Source organism: Rana temporaria, chromosome 4, assembly GCF_905171775.1.
Source record: "Rana temporaria chromosome 4, aRanTem1.1, whole genome shotgun sequence".
NCBI classification, from domain to species: Eukaryota; Metazoa; Chordata; class Amphibia; order Anura; family Ranidae; genus Rana; species Rana temporaria.
The window spans coordinates 261,718,424-261,739,859 of NC_053492.1; the positions used below are offsets into that span (position 1 = coordinate 261,718,424).

The 21,436-nt window shown below is 41.4% G+C and overlaps 1 protein-coding gene across 2 annotated transcripts in view; it reads left to right on the forward strand.

The window, feature by feature from the left end:
- Nucleotides 1-21,436, forward strand: part of LOC120937182 (sine oculis binding protein homolog) — a 227,935-nt gene that overhangs the window by 47,180 nt on the left and 159,319 nt on the right. Inside the window, exons 2-3 of one of the 2 annotated variants that reach the window (XM_040350193.1) lie at nt 3,725-3,814; nt 13,810-13,948. In XM_040350193.1, coding sequence (XP_040206127.1) covers nt 3,725-3,814; nt 13,810-13,948 — 229 coding nt within the window. The remainder of the gene's footprint in view (nt 1-3,724; nt 3,815-13,809; nt 13,949-21,436) is intronic. The other variant, XM_040350194.1, reaches the window with a different exon arrangement.

Genomic DNA, 21,436 nt, shown 5'->3' on the forward strand with positions numbered 1-21,436 from the left:
AGGTTTGCAAAGGCATTTGGTGCACACAAAGTAGATCTACAGTATATCCTTTGTACTTATTTAGGAATATAACAAAAGTTTGTGTGCCTGGAGTTCAGCTGTAAAATGTGCCCCAGGTGGGGAAAAGGGTGTAACCAGTGCTTAACCCCCTGCATACAGGTAGATTTATCACCAGTTTATCTTATAATATGCCAATGTCTGGGTGGCATGTAAACCCCATCCCCCATGAATCTGTGACCATGGAGTTATTTGTTTACAAATACAATATATGTATGTATATATGTTGTGTGTATGTGTATATATATATATATATATATATATAATTGTAATATAAAATATTATTTTATATATATATATATATATATATATATATATATATATATATATATATATAAACTGTATATGTACTCTTCTTATAGTCTTCATATTTGCTGTAAGAATGCATAGAAATGTTAGAGATCAATGGACTGGTAGTTGGAAATCTGTACTTATACTTTAGTATATAATTTACCATCGGGTAAAAAAAATATTTACCGCATTGAAATGTTCTACTTATTTTTTTTCATTCTGACCAAAATTTTAATAATCTTACCATTATCTGATTGCCAGAAAAGTATGTGAGAGTTATCAAACAATGGTTACCACAAAACATTAGATATACAGAAGCACTGCCAACCAAAATGACTTGGATCGCTCTGCGCGTAACTGTGCTTAAAATTCCAAGACGGCTTTACAAGCTTTTTATTTCCATTCATTTTTGGATGGTGAACGCTAATTTGTACCTAAATACACAGAAAACAGTTGACTGTAAATAAAAAAAAAGATTTCCTGTTTAACAGACACTATAAGTTTTATCCATTTGGAAAAGTGTTCTCCTGCAGATCTGCACACTCATTGTTGGCACATAAATTGTCAGACAGAGGCTGCATGTGTGCCAAGGAGTGACTGGTATAATAGCAGAGACAGACTATAGCAGAGGCAGACTATAGCAGAGACAGACTATAGGAGAGTCACTGTTTAAGACAAAAAAAGTGACTGTACTATAATGGCAGTGTGAGGTAGAGCAACATATATACAGTGAAATATTAATAGAGTAAGCAAAGTTAAAGGGAGTGTATAGACAGTGCCAGATTACAAAATAGGCAGAATAGGCACCAGCCTATGGGCCCCATGCATTTTAAGGGACCTAATACAATGGATCAAAATTATATTCATTTGATCTTGAAAAAAAAATTACAATGAAGCTTTCTTAATTTGTTTAAAAAAGATAACAAAAATGAATCAACTCAAAGAAATTAAAATTTTACATTAAATATTCTATAGAAAATAATACTGTATTAACTGCTTGACCTCCAAAATTTTACTCCCATTCATGACCAGGCCATTTTTTGCAATATGGCACTGTGTTACTTTAACTGACAATTGAGCGGTCATGTAACACTGTACCTAAACAAAATGTATTGTTTTTTTTTTTGCTGCACAAATAGACCTTTCTTTTGGTGGTATTTGATCACCTCTGCATTTAATTTTTTTTGCTCTTTAAACAAAAAAAGACTGCCAATTTTGAGAAAAAAATATATTTTTTACTTTCTGCTATAAAACATACCCAATAACAAAAATTGAAAAAAAAAAGAAATTTGAAAATTTAAAATTGTATTTCTTCATTAATTTAGGCCAATTTGTATTCTGCTACATACAGAGCTTTTTTTCTCAGAAAATAGGTGCAGGAACTCAACCACGACCCTGTTCAGATTTCAAAAACAGTAGAAGGGTCTTAAAGGGGCATTAAATACCAGGATTGTATTACATACAGAGTGCAGAGTTCAAGGGGTTACACACAGAGTGCAGAGTTGTCACTTGTAAACACAGAAGTCTGGTTTCTGTGTTTACAAGTGATTGTGGTGAGCAGGCACCAAAGGGTCTGAGCCAGAGGTGGTGGAACTGAGTTCCCCCAAGTTCCCCCTGAAAAAAAGCCCTGGCTACATATATTTGGTATTTTTTTTCCTAATAAGCGTATATTGATTGGTCTGCTTTGCAGGGACACAAATTCCAGCCTTTCATTCCTGTCAGAATGGCAATCTACCTTGTTTACTTAGGCAGACCACCGTTCTGTGTCTTTCCTCATGATCGCAGATCAACTCAAACTGTGTATAATCACAGCGGCAGCAGGCCACCGGTGGCGCGAATGCGCACCCCCTATCCACAAGTATCAGATCGCATATATGCATATGTGATCCACATGTGCCACCCTGTAGCAGTAAGACTGTTACAGGGCTTACCTGAATCAGTTAATGTAATGTACCAAATAACAACCTAACCGCTTATCGACCGCCCCACACACATATACTGCGGCAGGGCAGTGGCTCTGTGCCAGATCATGTACCTAGTACATGATCTGACACTTCTGGGTCTGGAGCGTGTGTGTGCCACCGCCGACCCACTCCCGCTGTGATTGGACACAGTGGGAGCCAATCAGCGGGTCTGACGGAGGTGATGCCCTCCAGGACCTGCCAATCGTTCGTGAGACAGGCAAACGGCGATCTGCCTATGTAAACAAGGCAGGTCGTCATTCTTCTAGTAGGGACACAGATCTCTGTCTTCCCACAGTTAAATCATCCCGTGCAGTTAGGAAGAACCCTCTAGGGACACATGTAACCCTTTGATCGCCCCTGATATTAACCCCTTCCCTGCCCATGTCAATAGTACAGTGGCAGTGTATATTTTTAGCACTGATCACTGTATTAGTGTCACTGGTCCCCAAAAAGTGTAATTTAGGTGTCTGATTTGTCTGCCACAATATCGCAGTCCCGCTATAAGTCTCTGATTGCTACCATTACTAGTAAAAAAAGAAGAAAGAGAAAATATAAGGAACAATATTCCATAGTTTTCACATGCTATAACGTTTGCGCAAACCAATCATTATACGCTTATTAGGATTTTTTTTACAAAAAATATGTAGCAGAATACATATTGACCTGATGAAGAAAAAACATTTTTTTATATATATTTTTTATTGGATATGTTTTATAGGTCTTTTTTTGTTTATATAGAAATAATATCTCAAATATCTTTAATATCTCAAAAAGAAAGCTCTATTTGTGGGGAAAAAAGGACATACTTTTTATTTGGGTACAGTGTCAGTTAAAAGAGTGCAGTGCCGTATCACAAAAAATGACCTGGTCATGAAGGGGGGTAAACCTTCCTGAGCTGAAGGGGTTAAAGTACATAAACCATAGACATCAGGTTCACATTACAGCTTGTTTCTTACAATCTCATGTTCTTTCAGTTGTCAGTTTGTAAACAATTTTGGTACAACCTACATATGTGTAATGTATAGTAGTGATGGTCTTCTCCATCTGGTAGCCAATGTGCACACTACTTAGTTCAATGTTATTCAAATAGAGCACATGCAAGAGAAACCTCCGGAAACCTGTCAAGGGGCCCCAGAGTTTCGACTGCCTAGAGCAGGGGTAGGCAACCTGGGGTCCTCAAGCTGTTGCAGAACTGCAAGTCCCATCATGCCTCTGGAAGTAATTGTAACTGCCAGACTTGCAATGCCTCATGGAAAATATAGTTCCACAACAGCTGGAGGGCCCCAGGTTGCCTACCCCTGGCCTAGAGGCCTCCACAGAGTTTAATCCAGCACTGTGTAGAGTTAATTTTTATACATTTATTATGTTTAGACCCTTTGTCAAGTTTTTATTGCTGTCTGTGTCCCATTTAGGGAAATTCACCTCTCTATCGGGCCTGGTCACCATTGCCCTTGAAACAGAAAGTGAGGGGGGAATCCAAAATGTTGCCAACAGAACAAAAGGTAAGGGAAAATAGGGACAGCTGTTTTCCAGTGACAGTTATCTAGGAGGAATTTTTTTTCTCACTTTAGGAGTTTTTCTGTATTTTTCCTGTTGCATTTCTTGGACAGGATATTAAGATAACTCTCCTCAACAGTATACAGACAGTAAACAATTACCTAACTAGGGTTATAACCCTTCCCTACATTAACCAAGAAGTGTTGGCTTTCCAAACATTTTAAAAGATTGTGTAAACCTAATAATTAAAAAAAAACATAACATTAGACCATCAGTTTATAAACTTACAAATTTATCAAACAAATAAAAAAATAAATAAACCAAAAGCCAATAAATATATTGACATACAGACATGCACAACTAGCAGGCACATTTTTGCTAGATTATTTTTTAACCACCTCCGGAGGGTTTACCCCCGTTCATGAACGTTTTTTTGCGATACGGCACTGCGTTATTTTAACTGACAATTGCATGGTCAAGCAACACTGTGCCCAAATCAAATTTATGTAAATTTCCCCCAACAAATATAGCTTTCATTTAGTGGTATTTGATCACCACTGTTTTTTTTTAAAAACAAAAAAAGACCGACAATTTTGAAAATAAAAAACAATATTTTTTACTTTCTGCTATAAAACAGGTCCTTTTAAAAAAATCGAATTTCTTTATAAATTTAGGCCAATATGTATTTTCCTGCATATTTTTGGTTAAAAAAATCCCAATAAGTGTATATAAATTAACTGGTTTTGTGCAAAAGTTATAGCGTCTGCAAACTATGGTAAATAAACTGGAAAATATGTATATACTAATAATGGCTGTGATTAGCGACTTATAGCAGGACTGCGATATTGCGGCAGAAATTCTGACACTAACTGACACTTTGTGCAAACCAGTGACACTAATAGAGTGATCAGTGCTAAAAATATACACTGTTACTATACTAATGACACTTACTGGGAAGGGGTTAAACATCTAAGGTGATCAAAGAGTTAACAGTGTGCCTAACCAGTGTTTGTGTTTACTATGTGTGCTGCTTTTACTAAGGGAAGTACTGGATTTTATTCCCTGCCTTACAGGAACACAGAATCCATCACTTTCCCCTGTCAAAATGGAAATGTCTTGTCTACATAGGCAAAGCTCTGTTCTGTGTCTCTGCCCAACGATCAGCGGGTGCCAGTGGACATCTATTGGCTGGCACCCGCTGATCGACTTATGCTGTGTCAACGTGCCCCCTACCTAGAAGTGCCGGATCACATTTTTTATTTTTTTTTAGTTTTAGATGAAGAGAGAGGAATTAGAACACTTCCCGTTTTTTGTTTTCTGTCTGTGCCCCTGTTAGGGTGATTTATTCTCTCTATTTGTCCTGGTTACCATTGTCATTGAAAGTAAATTCCACATTTTGGGCTGTCCCTAGAAAAGTAATAGAGGGTAAATCTTCCAATGAGGACACTAGTTTTGTTGACCTGGGGGTCCCCAAGGGATTCCCTTAATTTGCAGGGATTTCCTCTCACTTCCTGTTTGGCTATGGGACAGGAAGTAAAGGGAAATCCCTGCAATGGGACACAGATGGCAAAAAACAAATCTGCTATGATTTCCCAAGGCCCCTTTCACACTTGTGTGACTTGAGACTGCAAAGTCACATGGCAAGTCATGCCTCATGTTTTCCAATGAGTACCATTCATACCTGTGCGATTTCAATTCTCAAAGACTTCAAAGTAGTCTCTACACTACTTCGGTCCGACTTTGATGCGATTCGAAGTCCATAGTCCTCATGTTTACACAGGCATTGCTTAAAGTCGCAATCAAAGTCACGGCAAAAATTGCTGCAAAGTGGTGGCAAAATAGCATGACTTTCAGGTCGCACAAGTGTGAAAGGGGCCTAACTCTATCCAAAGTGTAAATAAAATAAATTTGCCTTTAGGTTTACTGTAGGTTGTTTTGTATTAAACAGCAGACAAATGTTATTTATAGCATTACATTTTTTTTTATAAAATAATATATACTGCATATACTCCTTACATAAATTATAAGCTTTAATGATCCCTCTTCAGGCAATATTCACAGTTAAATGTTATCATTAAACTACAGCTTAATTAACTTGCTTCAATTCAACCCAATCTTTGGCTAGGATAGCATATAGGAACAAACAAGTGTACATATTATCTAGAAAGATTGTAACATCTTTATTGGGATTCACAGTTAAAGCAGAGGTTCACACAAAAAGTGAACCTCCGCTTTTTGGATCCCTCCCCCCCTCCGGTGTCACATTTGGCACCTTTCAAGGGAGAGGGGGTATTTGGTATTTCAGGTATTTGCACCACTTCCGGGTTCTGACTCCCGCGGGAGTCCAGCCCCTTCACGTCACCCCCCCGCTGTCTTCTGGGAAATACTGTTCCCAGGAGAGAGCAGGGACCAGTGACGGCGCACTGCGATACTCGCGCATGCGCAGTAGGGAATCGGGCAGTGAAACCGCAACGCTTCACTTCCTAATTCCCTCACTGAGGATGGCGGCGGAAGCAGCCGAGGGACAAGCAATTGCTCAGCCTTGTCTGCTGACATCGCGGGTGCGCTGGACAGGTAAGTGTCCATTTTTTCAAAGTCAGCAGCTGCAGTATTTGTAGCTGCTGGCTTTTAAAAAAAAAATCGGGTGGACCTCCGCTTTAATTGATTGTAGAAAATAACATTATGGATAACACTATTGCACACAAATGTCTTATAAACCTTTAGACCCCTTTCACACTGAGCCACCCATATCGTCGGCGGTAAAACGCCGCTATTTTTATCACCGACGCTATGGGCGCATTTCGGCCACTAGCGGAGTGCATTTAACCCCCGCTAGCGGCTGAGAAAGGGTTAAAACCGCCCACAATGCGCTGCTGAAGCGGTATAGCCGTACTGTCCCATTGATTTCAATGGGCAGCAGCGGTGGGGGACGGGAGCTCCTTCACCGCTCCAAAGATGTGACCAGCAGGACTTTTATTTACCGTCCTGCTAGCGCACCGCTCCAGTGTGAAAGCCCTCTTTCAGGAGAAAATAAAGGGAAAAAGCTGAAAAAATGTATCTAAAATGGGCAACCACATGTAACAGCTGCAATTTAATACATTTTTGTTTTTGAGTTTAGTACAACTTTAAGCCCTACAATGGCCATGGTAGTGGTTTCTACTCTATTTTCTATTTTTTCAACTGCAGTTAAAACAACAATTAAAATTGAGTCCTACTGAAGTGCATTTATATGTAATATCAGACTTGTCCTGGCCCATTGTCAATATTTAAGTGAATATAGTGATTAAAATGGTTATGGCTTTATTCACAAAAACTTTCAAAATCATTAGCATTTAACAAAACCTCTGTGCAATATTTCTATGCAGCAGCATTCCTATTATGGAGATCCCAAAGAACATAAGCAATATACAATCTATAAAATGTCAATACCTTTTATTCTTATTCTGTATTCTTATTATTACTCTGTGCATCCCCCTATTTCCTGATTTCTCACCTAGGTGAGTACACCGCTCACATTTTTGTAAATATTTCATTATATCTTTTCATTTGACAACACTGAAGAAATAACACTTTGCTGCAATGTAGTAGTGCACAACTTGTATAACAGTGTACATTTTGTGCCCCCTCAAAATAACTCAACACACAGCCATTAGTGTCTAAACCGCTGGCAACAAAAGTGAGTACGCCTCTAAGTGAAAATGTCCAAATTTGGCCTAATTAGCCATTTTGTATTATTATTATTATTATTATTATTATTATACAAAGACAAATGTTTGACAGATTAAGTTTAATTTGACTTTGTCAGGGATGATACTGCCACCACCCTGCATACAGTATGAATAGCACTGTGCCACCTAGAAGGTCACATACAGTATACATGGTATGTCATATCAAGTTCCTCTTCTAACAGGGCAGCTCTCTTTTCTTGTAAAAGAGGAAAACTCACTGAAGATGACAGCACTCTATTGTAACAGAATTTTTTTTTCTCTTCATATTACACACCTTTATTGTTGGTTTATCTGAAATGAGATTACTTGTTGCTCTTATTCTTTTGAAAAGATAACGTATGGCAAAGCTTTTTTGGCCATACTTCTCCTATGGAACACAGGAGTGCAGTTCTTTCTGCACTCTTGTGACCAGTTTTCAGCCAGCAGAAGGCTCAGCCAGTCCAGGCTCAGGAAAGACCCTGATCATAAGGTTGGGATCTGCCCAAAAGCCTGGACTGGAACCTGGCTCAGTCACTCAGCGATCCGTCAAGAGCCCTAGAACCACGCCCTCCACAGCCCAGCACCCAAGTGAGCACTGACGGGGAGAGCAGAGAGCCGCTGACTGACATTCACAGCTCTATGCTCAGAGCGAAGGGGGAGAACTAAGCGATCAGCTGTGTTTGATTGCTCAGTTCTCAATGCAGAGCTACCAGGCGTAGATGCAGCATCAGTTAGGTGCTGCATCCACCTAGGTGGAGTATAAATGTTTTTTTTTTTTTAAATCCCAAACTTCTCTTTTAGGGAAAGCCCTCATTGACTTTTGTAGCTGCAGGCAATGTGGAGGAATTCATTCTCAAATATCGCAAGAAAAGCAGTGGAGCGATTCATGTCCATTCTCAGCCCTCTGCTCTCTCCCCTCCTCCTGAGCACTCACTCTGTTGTTACTCTAGAAATTAGAGGGCACTTTCTGGGAAGAGGGAGCAGCATAAACCGAGCTGCTGGACTAAAAAAACTTTCTGCTGTAAGATTTAATTACCCCACAGTGCTTGCAGCAACAGAGGCTACTAAGGCTTATTATTAGTGTATCTAAATCCAATAATAAAAATATACAATATTGCAGATATGTGCTTAGTGCTTAGATTTAATGGCTGATTAGTTTTCATTTGTTAAGACTTTTTTTCTCCTTATTTTCACCTGGTAAACTGGCCAATACCATACTTCGAGTCCTATGGTGACAACACTCACCCACTGTACTGTGTCTTTGGAGGAGCAGCAATGTCACCCTACACAACTGATTTGCATTACAAACATCTCCCCCTCCCCTCTGCCAAAACTTTGGGGCTGTTTTGTAGTTCACAGAAGAGAACTGGGTATGGCTGATAGCAGTGCTTGAGATTTCAGTTTATTGCACAGAAAGTTGCGAGATCACTAGATTCCTGGCAAGGTCAACAGGTTTTCTTGAATGTACCGTAAAAAAATAAAAAACGAATACAGCCACCGCATCTGAGGACTGGTAAACTGCAATAAATTCATTTTTTTATTCTTGGGCTTAACCTGTTACCAACTACAAACCACATATATGGCAAAAGAGTGGGCTTTAATGCCCCCAAGCTGCACATAAGCTTCACTAAGTGGCTGATGTTTCTGTGCTTAGAGCACGCTCACTGTGTGCTCCCAGCATGGGGACTGAGTTGTTAAAGACAGCTCGTGGTCCCCACTAATGATCGTCTCCCGATCATCTCACCACTTTGACAGCCAATCACAGTTGTCACACACTTATCCTGCCCTCCAGGCGTAGAGACCCTATTAATGGGTCACCGTGTCTGGGCGGGAAGTGTATCTGCGCTTACAATTCAACTTTTAAGGATTCATCAGATCAGCATGATTTGTAAATGGCGCCCTTGTTATGCAGGATGGATTTAAAGGAAAATTTCTAAGAACAAAATACATATTTCTGTCAGCACTAGAGGTGAAATGTAAAAGAGACCCTGGTGATTGGTTTCAAACTTTGCACCAAGGGAAAGATTTGAATGTGTGTCTAGACACATCCCTCATGTGTTTTCTAGATCGCCGGTAACGGTAAGGCACACTTCTCAAAGTACAGTGCAACGTGCTGCAAACTATAGGATTAATTCACATAATGTTTTAGGATTATTTACTTGGTAAATGAGATACATATGTGGTTAAATATTTATGGCTCTCCTAGGAGTTTATGAAACACTAAGCCTGAGTTAAGCATATTGTGTGATGAAAGATTGCATTACATAAGAAAAGCTGAATTCTAAAAAACGGCAACAAATATTTTGACAGACCCCTGAAAAGCCTCTTTCTGTGTGGTGCTCAGTTTGAATTATATTGTTTAAACCACTTAAAAAAAATACACTTTTTTATTTATTTATTGTCTAGATGATATAAAAGTGCATTTCCCGATGAGCTAAATAGATTTATTTTTAAACTATGGAGACCACCACATGGCCGAGACTTTTCTCTTTATAGGCCAGTGTTATTCTGCTTTGGGAAATCAATATGGATTGCATCCAAGAATTACTCTTGTGGTCCAATAAGAATCTGCAGTGTCTTTTAATCACTGACATTGCAGATTTCTAATGGGTGACCTTGTCAGCCATCTTTGATTATATGACTGGTGATGGGAGCCAAAAATGTTTCCAATCTGTAACAAATGTGTGAATGAGATAACACATTTTGGAGGTTTTGTGTTGATGTATCAAAATTAACAAGTATAGATCTAATGAACCTAGGGGCTGCAATTTTGACATGTTTTGATAACAGTCATGCAATAAAGGGGGTAGACGTTAAATTTATCGGTAGGAACCTTCATCAGTCTCTTTCAAAATCCAGTCTTTACTTCTTAATTGAATCACATTTTAAATTCCCCACAGCCCTGTAAAAAAAAAATGTAGTTTTCACTGCAATACTTACCATCTCCTTGGCACCGTCCCCTGAAGAAAGTCTATTGAGACCAATAGCTGCTGCCCCACTTCTGGGTTGAATGACGTCCAGCCTCACCCATCCTGAAAGTCTTGCATCACAATGTCCCTCCCTCACATTTATTTCGATAATTGCAGTTGTCCCATGCTTTCAGGAGTCAATTTACCCCTGGTGGAGCACAGCTGGTGTCCTTGGACCTCGAAAGGGTCCTGAGTTTTGAGTGTTTGGAAAAGCCCACCTCAACCCTCTATGCAAACCTTCTCTGTGTGCCCTCTCCCGAGCAATTGGTCTTTTGATGCTACCGAGTTGGACTCTTGATGCTCCCGAGTTGAACTCCAAAGACTGGGAGGATGTCTGGGGCTTTCCGTTTAAAATCTTGGTATACCTATGTGACCGCTTCATACAATTTAAAATGCTACACAGGCCTATCTCACCCCCTATCGTTTACACACCATGGGGCCATCTCACTCTCTGGAGTGCTGGTGATGTGATCATAATCCAGGTGACTTTATTCACATTTTTTGGTTTTGTCCGTCTTGTGATGGTCACATGTAATCTCAGTAATTAACTTGGCTGCAGGTACTTTATCCCCAAGGGCTGTGCCTGTGGCTGTGCCTGTTGGGCCTAGTAGAAGATTTAGTTCTGAGTGGCAGAAAGAACTATGATTGGTCTACTGCTGTTCTATACTAGGAAATCCATCACACTATGCTGGAAAAAACACCCCCCCCCCCATTTCCTTTTGGAAGCAGCAGGTTAATAATGCTTTGCTAAGGTTACATACTCACATAAAGGCTGTTTTATGGAAATTTAACAGAGTGTGGGCTAAATGGCTGGTGGACCCCTCCACTGTAGGGGATGCCTAGTGCTCCCCCAATTACCCTGCTAATACCCTCGGCTGTCTCACAAGTGTCATGGGGCTTATTGGATTTTACATGAGCCATATAAAAAAGTTCTTCAGCTGTTTATGTCATATGTGGGGTGGGGGTACACATGAGATAATTATTACTCCATGAAGGCACCGCCCCTGCAACGTATAAAAATATAAAAGGTAGAGTATAGAGTTGGGCTTTAAGTGTGCTAAGATAGAGTCAAACAAAATAAATACATTTAACAAAAATTTGTTTAAAAAATATATAGAAAACGTTTAATTCACCATCCTTAGATGGAGCTGTTTAAAACAATGTGTAGATCCTGGCAGTATATCGTAGAAGAGGCCTCTTCTACGATATACCACCAGGATCTGCACACACCCTGGACCAAAGAAATAGTAACAAATTGTAACTTGCAATTAATTGTGATCTATTCATTGTTTTAAACAGCTCCATCTAAGGATGGTGAATTAAACTTTTTCTATATATTTTTTAAACAAATTCTTGTGAAATGTATTTATTTTGTTTGACTCCATCTTGGCACACTTAAAGCCCCACTCCATACTCTACCTTTTATATTTTTTATTCTTCAGCTGTTTAGTTTGTTGTTAAAGGGGTTATAAAGGTAAACATTTTTTTCCCTAAATAGCTTCCTTTACCTTACTTAGTGCAGTCCTCCTTCACTTACCTCATCCTTTAATTTTACTTTTAAATCCTTTCTCTATCTGCAATGTAGAGAGCGTCCTGACTCTCCTGCTTGCCCCTTCCCACACCAGGGAGGGGGCGAGCACGAAACTCCACACCAGGGAGAAAGCCTTGCATTACTGTGCTTAGTTACAGACAGAAGAACAGGATGTGAGGATTTCTCAGAAGAAATAAGGACATTTAAAAGCAAAATGGAAGGATGAGGTAAGTGAAGGAGGACCAACCACCATCCAACTGGAGTCGGACCACTTGGCCTTCAGGAGAAAGATTAAAACCCATCTCTTCTGAGGTCAAGGGGTTCCTTACCTATGAAATGGATACAGCGCCCAGAGTCGATTCAGTTCGCATGTGTTGCGCTTTACAAGTCTCTCACTCACTCACTCACTCACTCACTCACTCAGAACTGCACTAAGGTAAAGGAAGCTATTTAGTTTTTTTTTTTTTTTACCTTTGCAACCCCTTTAAAGCCTCATTGGCATCCTACGTTGCATTTCTTCTGCCTTGATAAGCCCCTGTGAGGGCTAAGTGCCTGAGACTGTTTATGTTCATGGTTGTGTTTGTATATTTTGTATCACATTAAGAAATCAATAAAAAGATGTAGTACACCTGTCAGGTTTTTATTGCTGTCTGCACCCCTGTTAGGGAGATTTACCCTCTCTACTTGTCCTGTTTACTGTTATCACAGTAAAGTGAGTAAAGGTGATAAGGTGAAGCAAAATCCCAAATTATGTTCTGTCACCAGAATAGGAATGAAAGGGAAATCTTCCAACAGGGGCACTAGTTATGGAGACCCTGGTGAAAACGAGGGATTCCCTTATATTAAAGGGATCACCTCTCACTTCCTACATTGGCTATGGGACAAGAAGTGAAGGGAAATCTACAGAGTGTTGAGGCAGATTGAAAAACAAAATTACAAGCGTTATACTCTTCCCTTACTAATAAGAAGGATGTGGATATTTTTATTTGTAACCATAATATATTAATTGTCTGGATTTTATAAAAAATTATTGTATATACATTTTACTTTATTTATAGTTCACTGGCTTTCCTGGTGCACAGTATTGAATTTATTGACTCTTTTACACTGAGAAATTTGCAGCGGTACATTTATTATTTTATTGTATAAATGCTGTATAACATATTTGCACTACTCTTTTCTGCTCATAGGATGCTGTTTGCTCTGCCCATAGGGAGCTGTTGTATAATAATAATGCAAAAATAAATAGTCTAATATAAATAAAATAATAATTTATGCTCAGGGGCGGACTGACAACTCATGGGGCCCCCGGGCAATAGGAGATTATGGGCCCCCGGGCAATAGGAGATTATGGGGCCCGGGGCAATATGAGATTATGGGGCCCCCGGGCAATAGGAGAATATGGGACCCCCAGACAATAGATTATGGGGACACTCAGTATACACACACACACACATACAGTATACATACACAGTATACACACACAGACGCACAATATACACACATAGTATACATACACACATAATACACATACACACACTAAAAAGGTACTGGAGAGGCGAGGCAGCTATAATCTTGGGATTTAAAAAAAAACACAGATTTTTACATACTGTCCCTGGTTTTACTGAGGCTGGCAACCCTGATAGGGCCCCCCTAGTGGCATAGTGCCCGAGTGCCCTAATGGTCAGTCCGCCCCTGTTTATGCTGTAAATGAAACAATAATGTAATCAATGTGTGAATAGTCACCTTGCAATGTCACTGACTGCAAAAACAATGTTTTAATTATTTTTCAGAACTTTGCTGAAAATACCATGAATGAACTTCTTGGCTGGTATGGCTATGACAAGGTGGAGCTGAAAGATGCAGATGATATTGAGTTTAGGAACTATCATCCAGATGGGGAAGGACGGCAACATATTTCTGTTCTCAAAGGTAATATAAATTAATCTGTAAGAATTGATATATTCCTGCTAGTTTTGATCAGGTAACAGAGTACTGTAGAAGATATTTCAAGAAAGAAAGGTGTATGTTTAGTGGGTTTTATTGATTTGATTATCTTGTTTTGTGCACTATTGTACTGTATCTGATTGCTTTTTTTATTTTCTATTTAACCAGACCATAAGGCCCCTTTCACATGGTCCGGGCTCCGTTGGAGTCCACCTGCTCATCAGGGGATCTATCCACTGATTCCCACTGAGCAGGCGGATGGCTAGTCCATGTCTACTCTGCTTATGGACATAGGCACAGCCCACTCTTCTCTATGGGGCAGTCGGCTGTAAACGGACCGCCTATCAGTTTACACCCAACTGCCATCCGATCCACCAGGCGGATGGGGAACAGATCCCCATGTGTTTTTAGCAGATAAGATCGGATCAGATGTCAGCGAGTATAAAGCTGCTTCATAGAGGAAACTGAAAGGTCCAGTGAAAAACGAATAGGCGGACCCGATCGGTCCATCCATGTGAAAGGGGCTTTAAAGCAACCTCATCTGACAATGTCAGAAATAGGAACAGAGAAGCAATCTTACAGTGGGGACAATTGTTGCAGTGATAACTATTTAAAAGAGAAGTATGGGTTTTCTTTTTTTATTTGATTCATACTTACTGATGCTGCATCTGTCCCCTGCCGTCTCTGCACTGCGAACCGAGCCACTGAACATTGCTGATGGCTCGGTTCTCACAGATCCCTGAGAGGAAAGCTGCTGACGGTCAGTCAGCATCTTTCCTCTCTGCTTCTCCACGCTCATTGGAGCACTGAGCTGTGGAGGGGCGGGGAGAGGCTGTCTCAGCGTCCTAGCGGCTCGCTGAGACTGCCATCAATCAGGGCAGCTGGCGGATCCCGACTTGGAAGTCATGATGACGCGCTGCCCTGACTGATGGCAGTGACGTCAGCGGAGAGCGGACTTTAGTCCGCTCTCCGCTGAAAACAGGTCACAGGAGTGCAAAACGAATTGCACTCCTGTGACCCTTAGGAGAAGCCCAGACTAAAATGCTCAGGCTGGACTTCTCCTTTAAGATCAGATTTGCCTACCTTTGGAGAGACCTCCTTAGTGTCCTATTGCATATCAAGACAGGACGTACAGAAAATCCCCCACTAAGTGACACAAACAATAAGAAATTTGAATTTAGATATACCAGCTGGTCCAAATAAGGTGATATTTTAAAGTGGATTGCAGTTTAATTCAGTATGCCAGTTATGTTGAGACTGCATTGTATGAATTGTGATAGTAATACAGTTAAGGCAATCTTTCTTTGTCATGTTGTAAGAGACACTCTTTGGATGCAGGAGAAGTTTGGATATAAAGTGTTGCATACCAGAGGGCTGATATATTAAAGGCAAATAGGCTGTACACTTTGCAAGGGAAGTTGCACATTGCAGGGGAATTTGAAAAAAAAAAATACCCAATTCTGTGCAAAGAAAAAAAACTCTTAAAAATAATGCTAACCCCTTTGTGTCCTCATGTGTAAAGCTATGTAAATATTTTCTGGACCTTATTTGTAAAGCTGAACCCAAGAGAGATAGGAAATACCGGAATTAATGCAGCTATGTAATCATTACTTTATCCTTTAGGCTGGATTCACACTGGGGAACGGAGCGTCTGACAGCAGGGGTCAGGTGCGTCTCCATTCACAGCAGCCACTCAAAAGATGTGTGAACCGGCTCTATAGAGAGCAGATCACAATCTCCTGACATGCGAATTGGACGTGAAAAAAGTCGCATCCAATTCGCACTGGTGTGAACCCAGGCTCAATGTATTTTTTTATGTAAGTGGTGTAAGGCAGTTAATTTGACTTGATATCAGCCTGTCCTTTACAGCAAAGCTCAAAGAGGGAGGAAGGGAGAAGAACAAGGTGCCGATCACGTGTTGCAGTGAAAGAAGCATGCTTATAGGGGGAAAAAACATGAGTGACAGAGATAATTATTAGTTTGCTGCTTGTCAACGGCGGCTGGTGGTATATTTTTTTGGGGGGGCAAACAATTCACCCGTTACCTACCCCCACCCCCCCAGGTTGGTCGGGTCACAGGTAACCCCCCACCTGGTCAGTCGGTCGGTCCCCAGTCCCGCACCTACCCCATTTAGAAAATAAAGTAGGGAAAGGGGGAGTTTTGGGGCTTTAAATGAGGCAATGAGTGGGTAGGTTCATCTGCCTCCATCCCTATGATATATATATATATAAATCCGCATCTAGATCGCAGGCAGCTCTTCTGGCTGGCGGCGTCTTCTCCTTCTCCACTGCTGCTTGTCCTTTCACTGTCCAATCACCTGGTAGGATGGGGAAAGGGGGTAGGAGATCTGTAAGTGAACGTGAAACTGAAAGCGGACCTTCAGTAATTTTTTCGTCTATTAAATGTTCTGCCCTTGTTGTTTTAACTTTGGATAGTAAAACATTTTTTTCTGCCAGTAAATACCTTATACAGCCCACTTCCGGTTTCTCGTCTGGTCATTATCCTAGGCTTATGACATCATGCACAGCTCTCTCTCACTCTTGTGAGAGTTTTCCAGGAAGGGAGGGGGGTTGAGTCATGAGAGGGCCAATGAGAGCTGCAGAGCTGGAGGTGTGCCTCTGTGTGTCTGTGTCCAGAAAGTGAACGGGCAGCAGCTTCAGCTGTCCACAGTTAAAATGGATGCAGCCAGAGTGGAGGGAGATTTTTGCAGCATATTTGGCAAGTACAGAATCACAGTATATATAAAATAATATGCAAAGTGATTGGAGGGAAGCTTCAGAATGGCAAAGATGTTTTTTCACAAATTATGTGATAAGACTGCAGTTCCTCTTGTAGTAGAGACAGATCAGGTTGCCTCACCTGCCAGGCAGGCTTGTACTATGTAGTAGAGCTGTGCAAATCTCAGGACTGAATGAACAGTAGATCCTTTTGGCAGATAAAACATCCCTAATATATGTATGTATTCGCTAGTCTATAATTTAGAAAACATTTTTTGATTCCTTTTAAGTTTTTGTACTGAAGCGTTATGTGATTTTAGTATGGATAATATGTATTGTGGGTTATTTTATGATGTAAAAATAATTCCTTTGCCTTTGATTTCCACAAGTAAATAGACCCCCCCTAGGTGCTTGCAAGGCGGCAAGTTTCATACTGCCCCCACCTTCTAGTGTATGTTAAGTCACCCTGATATGAAGTCATAAGAGGACCAATAAAAAGCGCAGAGTAAACAGGCAACAACTTCAGCTGCCCACAGTTAAAATGGATGCAGCCAGACTTAGTGAACAGAGATTTCTGGAGCATATTTGGCAAGTACAGAATCACAGTATATATAAAATAATATGCAAAGTGGTTGGAGGGAAGCTTCAGAATGGCAAAGATGTTTTTATTACAAATCATGTGAGCAGAACGATCGTTCTCGCGCCCGCGGGGCACGTAGCATGGCTATCGCTGCCATGCCGTGTTCTTAGGACACGGCGGAACCCAGATCTCTTTAACTATGTGATTTCTGTGTTCAATCATAGGCGGTCACATGTAAACATGGAGATGCCGGTAATGGGCGCTCCTCTCCTCACAGGGGGACCGCTAGGTATGTAATCAGGGCACTGATCATCAGTGCCCTGATTACAATTAAGTGCTAGCAGTGCCATCAATCAGTACCAACCAGTGCCCACAATTGCCAGCAATCAGTGCCCACAATTGCCAGCAATCAGTGGCCATTAGTGATGCCAGTCAGTGCTGGTTTTTACTGCTGCCCATCAATGCCCATCACTGCTGCCCATCAATGCCACCCATCAATGCCCATCAGTGCCACCCATCAGTGCCACCCATTTGTGCCCACCAGTGCTGCCTATCTGTGCCCAACAGTGCCCACCAGTGCCACCCATAAGTGCCACCTATCAGTACTCATCAGTGCCCATAAGTGTGGCATATTCGTGCCTGCCCATAAGTGCCACCTCATCAGTGCCCATAAATGCCACCTCATTAGTGCAGCCTATCAAAGCCGCCTCATCAGCGCCCATCAGTGAAAGAGAAAAATTACTTATTTACAAAATTTAGTGACAGAAACTTTTTTTTTTTCAATGAGGAAAAAATAAAAAAAAACAGAAGTGATTAAATACCACCAAAAGAAAGCTCTATTTGTGTGAAGAAAATTATAAAAAAATTCACATGGTTACATTGCATAACCACACAATTGTCATTCAAAGTGTGACAGTGCTGAAAGATGAAAAATGGCCTGGGCAGGAAGGTGTAAGTGGAGGTATTTGGACATGGAATTGCAGTTTAATCATAAAAGACACTTTGTTGCACAGGTGGGTGAATGTCTTTGAGCACTTTATGCACGTGGTTATCAATCCATGTTGGATATACATTTCACTTTATGTGAATCCAGTGGAGTTTCATTGTGCCTATCAATCGCAGCCTCACTGTGCCCATCAATCTCAGCCACTGTGCCCATCATTCGCAGCCACTGTGCCCATCAATTGCAGCCACTGTGCCCATCAAACACAGCCACTGTGCAATCAAACGCAGCCACTGTGCCCATCAAACGCAGCCACTGTGCCATTAAAAACAGCCAGTGTGCCATCAAACGCAGCCACCGTGCCCATCAAACACAGCCACTGTTCCAATCAATAGCAGCTACTGTTCCCATCAAACGCAGCCACTGTACCCATCAAGCGCAGCCACTGTGCAACCAAACGCAGCCACTGTGCCATCAAACACTGCCACTGTGCCATGAAATGCAGCCACTGTGCCATGAAATGCAGCCACTGTGCCATCAAACACTGCCACTGTGCCTATCAAACGCTGCCACTGTGCCCCATCAAACACTGTCACTGTGCCCCATCAAACACTGCCACTCTGCCCCTTCAAATGCTGCCACTGTGCCCTATCACATGCTGCCACTGTGCCAATCAAATGCTGCCACTGTGCCCTATCAAATAGTGCCACTGTGACCCCCCTGCCTGTCCACTCACCATCTGCCCGGCACTTACCCTGTCTTGGTGGCGGGTCAGGCAGGCAGGCAGGTGATGGCGATGAAAGGTGGGACCTTGCAGTGGATCAGACAGCTCCTGTGTTCTCTGTGCGTCTCCCCCCCTCATCCCGATAGGCGTCCAATTGTAGAGCCTGTCCTTTCAGCCAATCAGGTGACACCAAAACACCCCTCGCTGCTGCAATTCAAGCGCACGGCATCCAAAAAGGGGTCGGGCGCCAGAATAGGGGGTGGCGACCGCGGCCATGGATAGATTCATGCAATGCATGAATCTATCCATTATACACCGAGGGGGGGTGCCTGTGCTCCCCTAATGGATGCACCGTCACTGTGTGAATCACCCTTTATTATATTTTGGCCTCATGCACATGGGCAGAAAAATACCGGTGCTAGGGGCGTGTTTTTTTTTTTTTCCCTCTCTCTATGTTATCTAATGCATATATTCAGATAGGGGTTTATTTACTAAAGGCAACTCCACTTTTCACTACAAGTGCACTTAGAAGTGCAGTCTCTGTAGATCGGAGGGGGACATACAAGGAAAATAAAAAACAGCATTTTAGCTTGCACATGACTGGATGATAAAATTAGCAGAGCCTCCCCTCATTTCAGATCTTCCCCTCAGAATTACAGCAACTGCCCTTCCAAGTGCACTTGTAGTGCAGAGTGGATTTTTCTTTAGTAAATAAATCACAAAGTGTGATTTGCAGGTGTATTTTAAAGCAGCGTTCAGGAACAAAAAAAAAAAATACCCCAAACATGCATTCAGAGAGAAGTTTTTCAGCATAGTTTACACTTGTATGCCCTCATACTCTGCTAAACACAATATGCATGTATATGTGCATTAAAAATGCAACATTTTTGGAGTATTTTTTTCTATGCCCGTGTGCATGAGCCCTTAAAGCAGTAGTAAGCCTCATTTAAAAAAGAAATTAAAAATCCTGCAAGACAATGGCATAATGTGCTAGTATGCATCCTAGCACATTATGAAATACTTACATGAGAACGAAGCTCTCCAATGACGTGCTGTCACCGCTGACAGGACTTCCATCTTCACCCAGTCTTCTTTCTGGGTTCATGTACTCCGGCCATCTGATTGGCCATGCCACGATGACATGCATGTGCATGGGAGTCATGGACCAGTATGCCGCCACTTCAAAGCGCATGCGCCAGAGACATCACCAGCTGCATGCCGTGTGACTATCTCCTACACAGTGGAAGTTTAGGAGCTATTCACTGTACCTACAGGTAAGCCTTATTATATTCCCCTCATACCATAATAAAATGTCAAGAAAAAGAGAATACATTTTACTAACAGCAGTAAGCATATTGGCAACAGCAAGAAACCACCCCAATTCACAAAAGGATCCCGTCAAAATAGCAGTTGGCAGCTCCATGTCTGCCAAGAGTGACATTATTAATTGCATAACTTGCTTATCTTTAAGGCTGCAGGATTATGATGAATCTGGAAGTGTTGATTTTGAGCCAGAGTCTGTCTGATCTCTTCCAAGCTTTCTCCTTCTGACTGCAGGTTAATGTTCATCTGAGTCCTCATTAGCCACTAGTGATGCTTCTCCTGTTGTAAGTAAAAGCAGCACTGATTATAGTTCTGATCTGATGCTTACCTCCAATTCTATAGGTTAGAGCTGTGGAGGAGGAAATGTATGAAACCTCGTACACACGACTGAGTAACTCGTCGGGCGAAACACATCGTTTTCCTCGCCGAGTTCCTTGTTAGGCTTGTCGAGGAACTCGACAAGCTTGCTTTGCGTACACACGTTACAGACCAAATCTCCTCGTTCTCAATAGCGATGATGTACAACAAATACAACGGCAGGGGAAGTTTGATTCCACTGGCACAACTCTTGGGGCTGGTTTTGCTAATCTCATGTGTTTGCGTGTTAAGTAAACGTTTGGTAAGAGACGTTTTGCACTTGACAGTCTGTTACAGCTTGAAAAATGTGTATCTCATTTGTAATGTGTATCTCCATTACAAATGCTACTTTTACTCCCGTCTCATACTTTATTCTGAGCAAGCGCAGGTTTTTTAGCATACACACGCTCGAGTTTCTCGTTGAAAACCAGCCCGACAAGGAACACGACAAGGAAGTTGAGACTCCCGTCAAGGAAAAAGAGAACTTGTTCTCTTTTTTCTTCAACAGTTTCCTCGATGAAAAGCGTGCACACGACCGTTTTCCTCTGCAAAAAAAGCTCTCCCACCAAGTTTCTTAATGGATTCTGTCGTGTTTTTTGGTCGTGTGTACAAAGCCTCAGGGTTTATGGTGTGCGAAAAAGAGGGATGTAATGAGGAACATAAGGGCATTTAAATTCAGTTGTCAACTGTAAAAAGTATTCAGGGGTCAAACTGGGCAAATTAGTGGCGTAGTGGATTTAAAAAAGAGCGTTTATCTAATATAGTCTAAGGTGGTACAGTGCACAACCTAAAATATTAAATTGTGGTAAACCACAAAATGTGTCGAAAG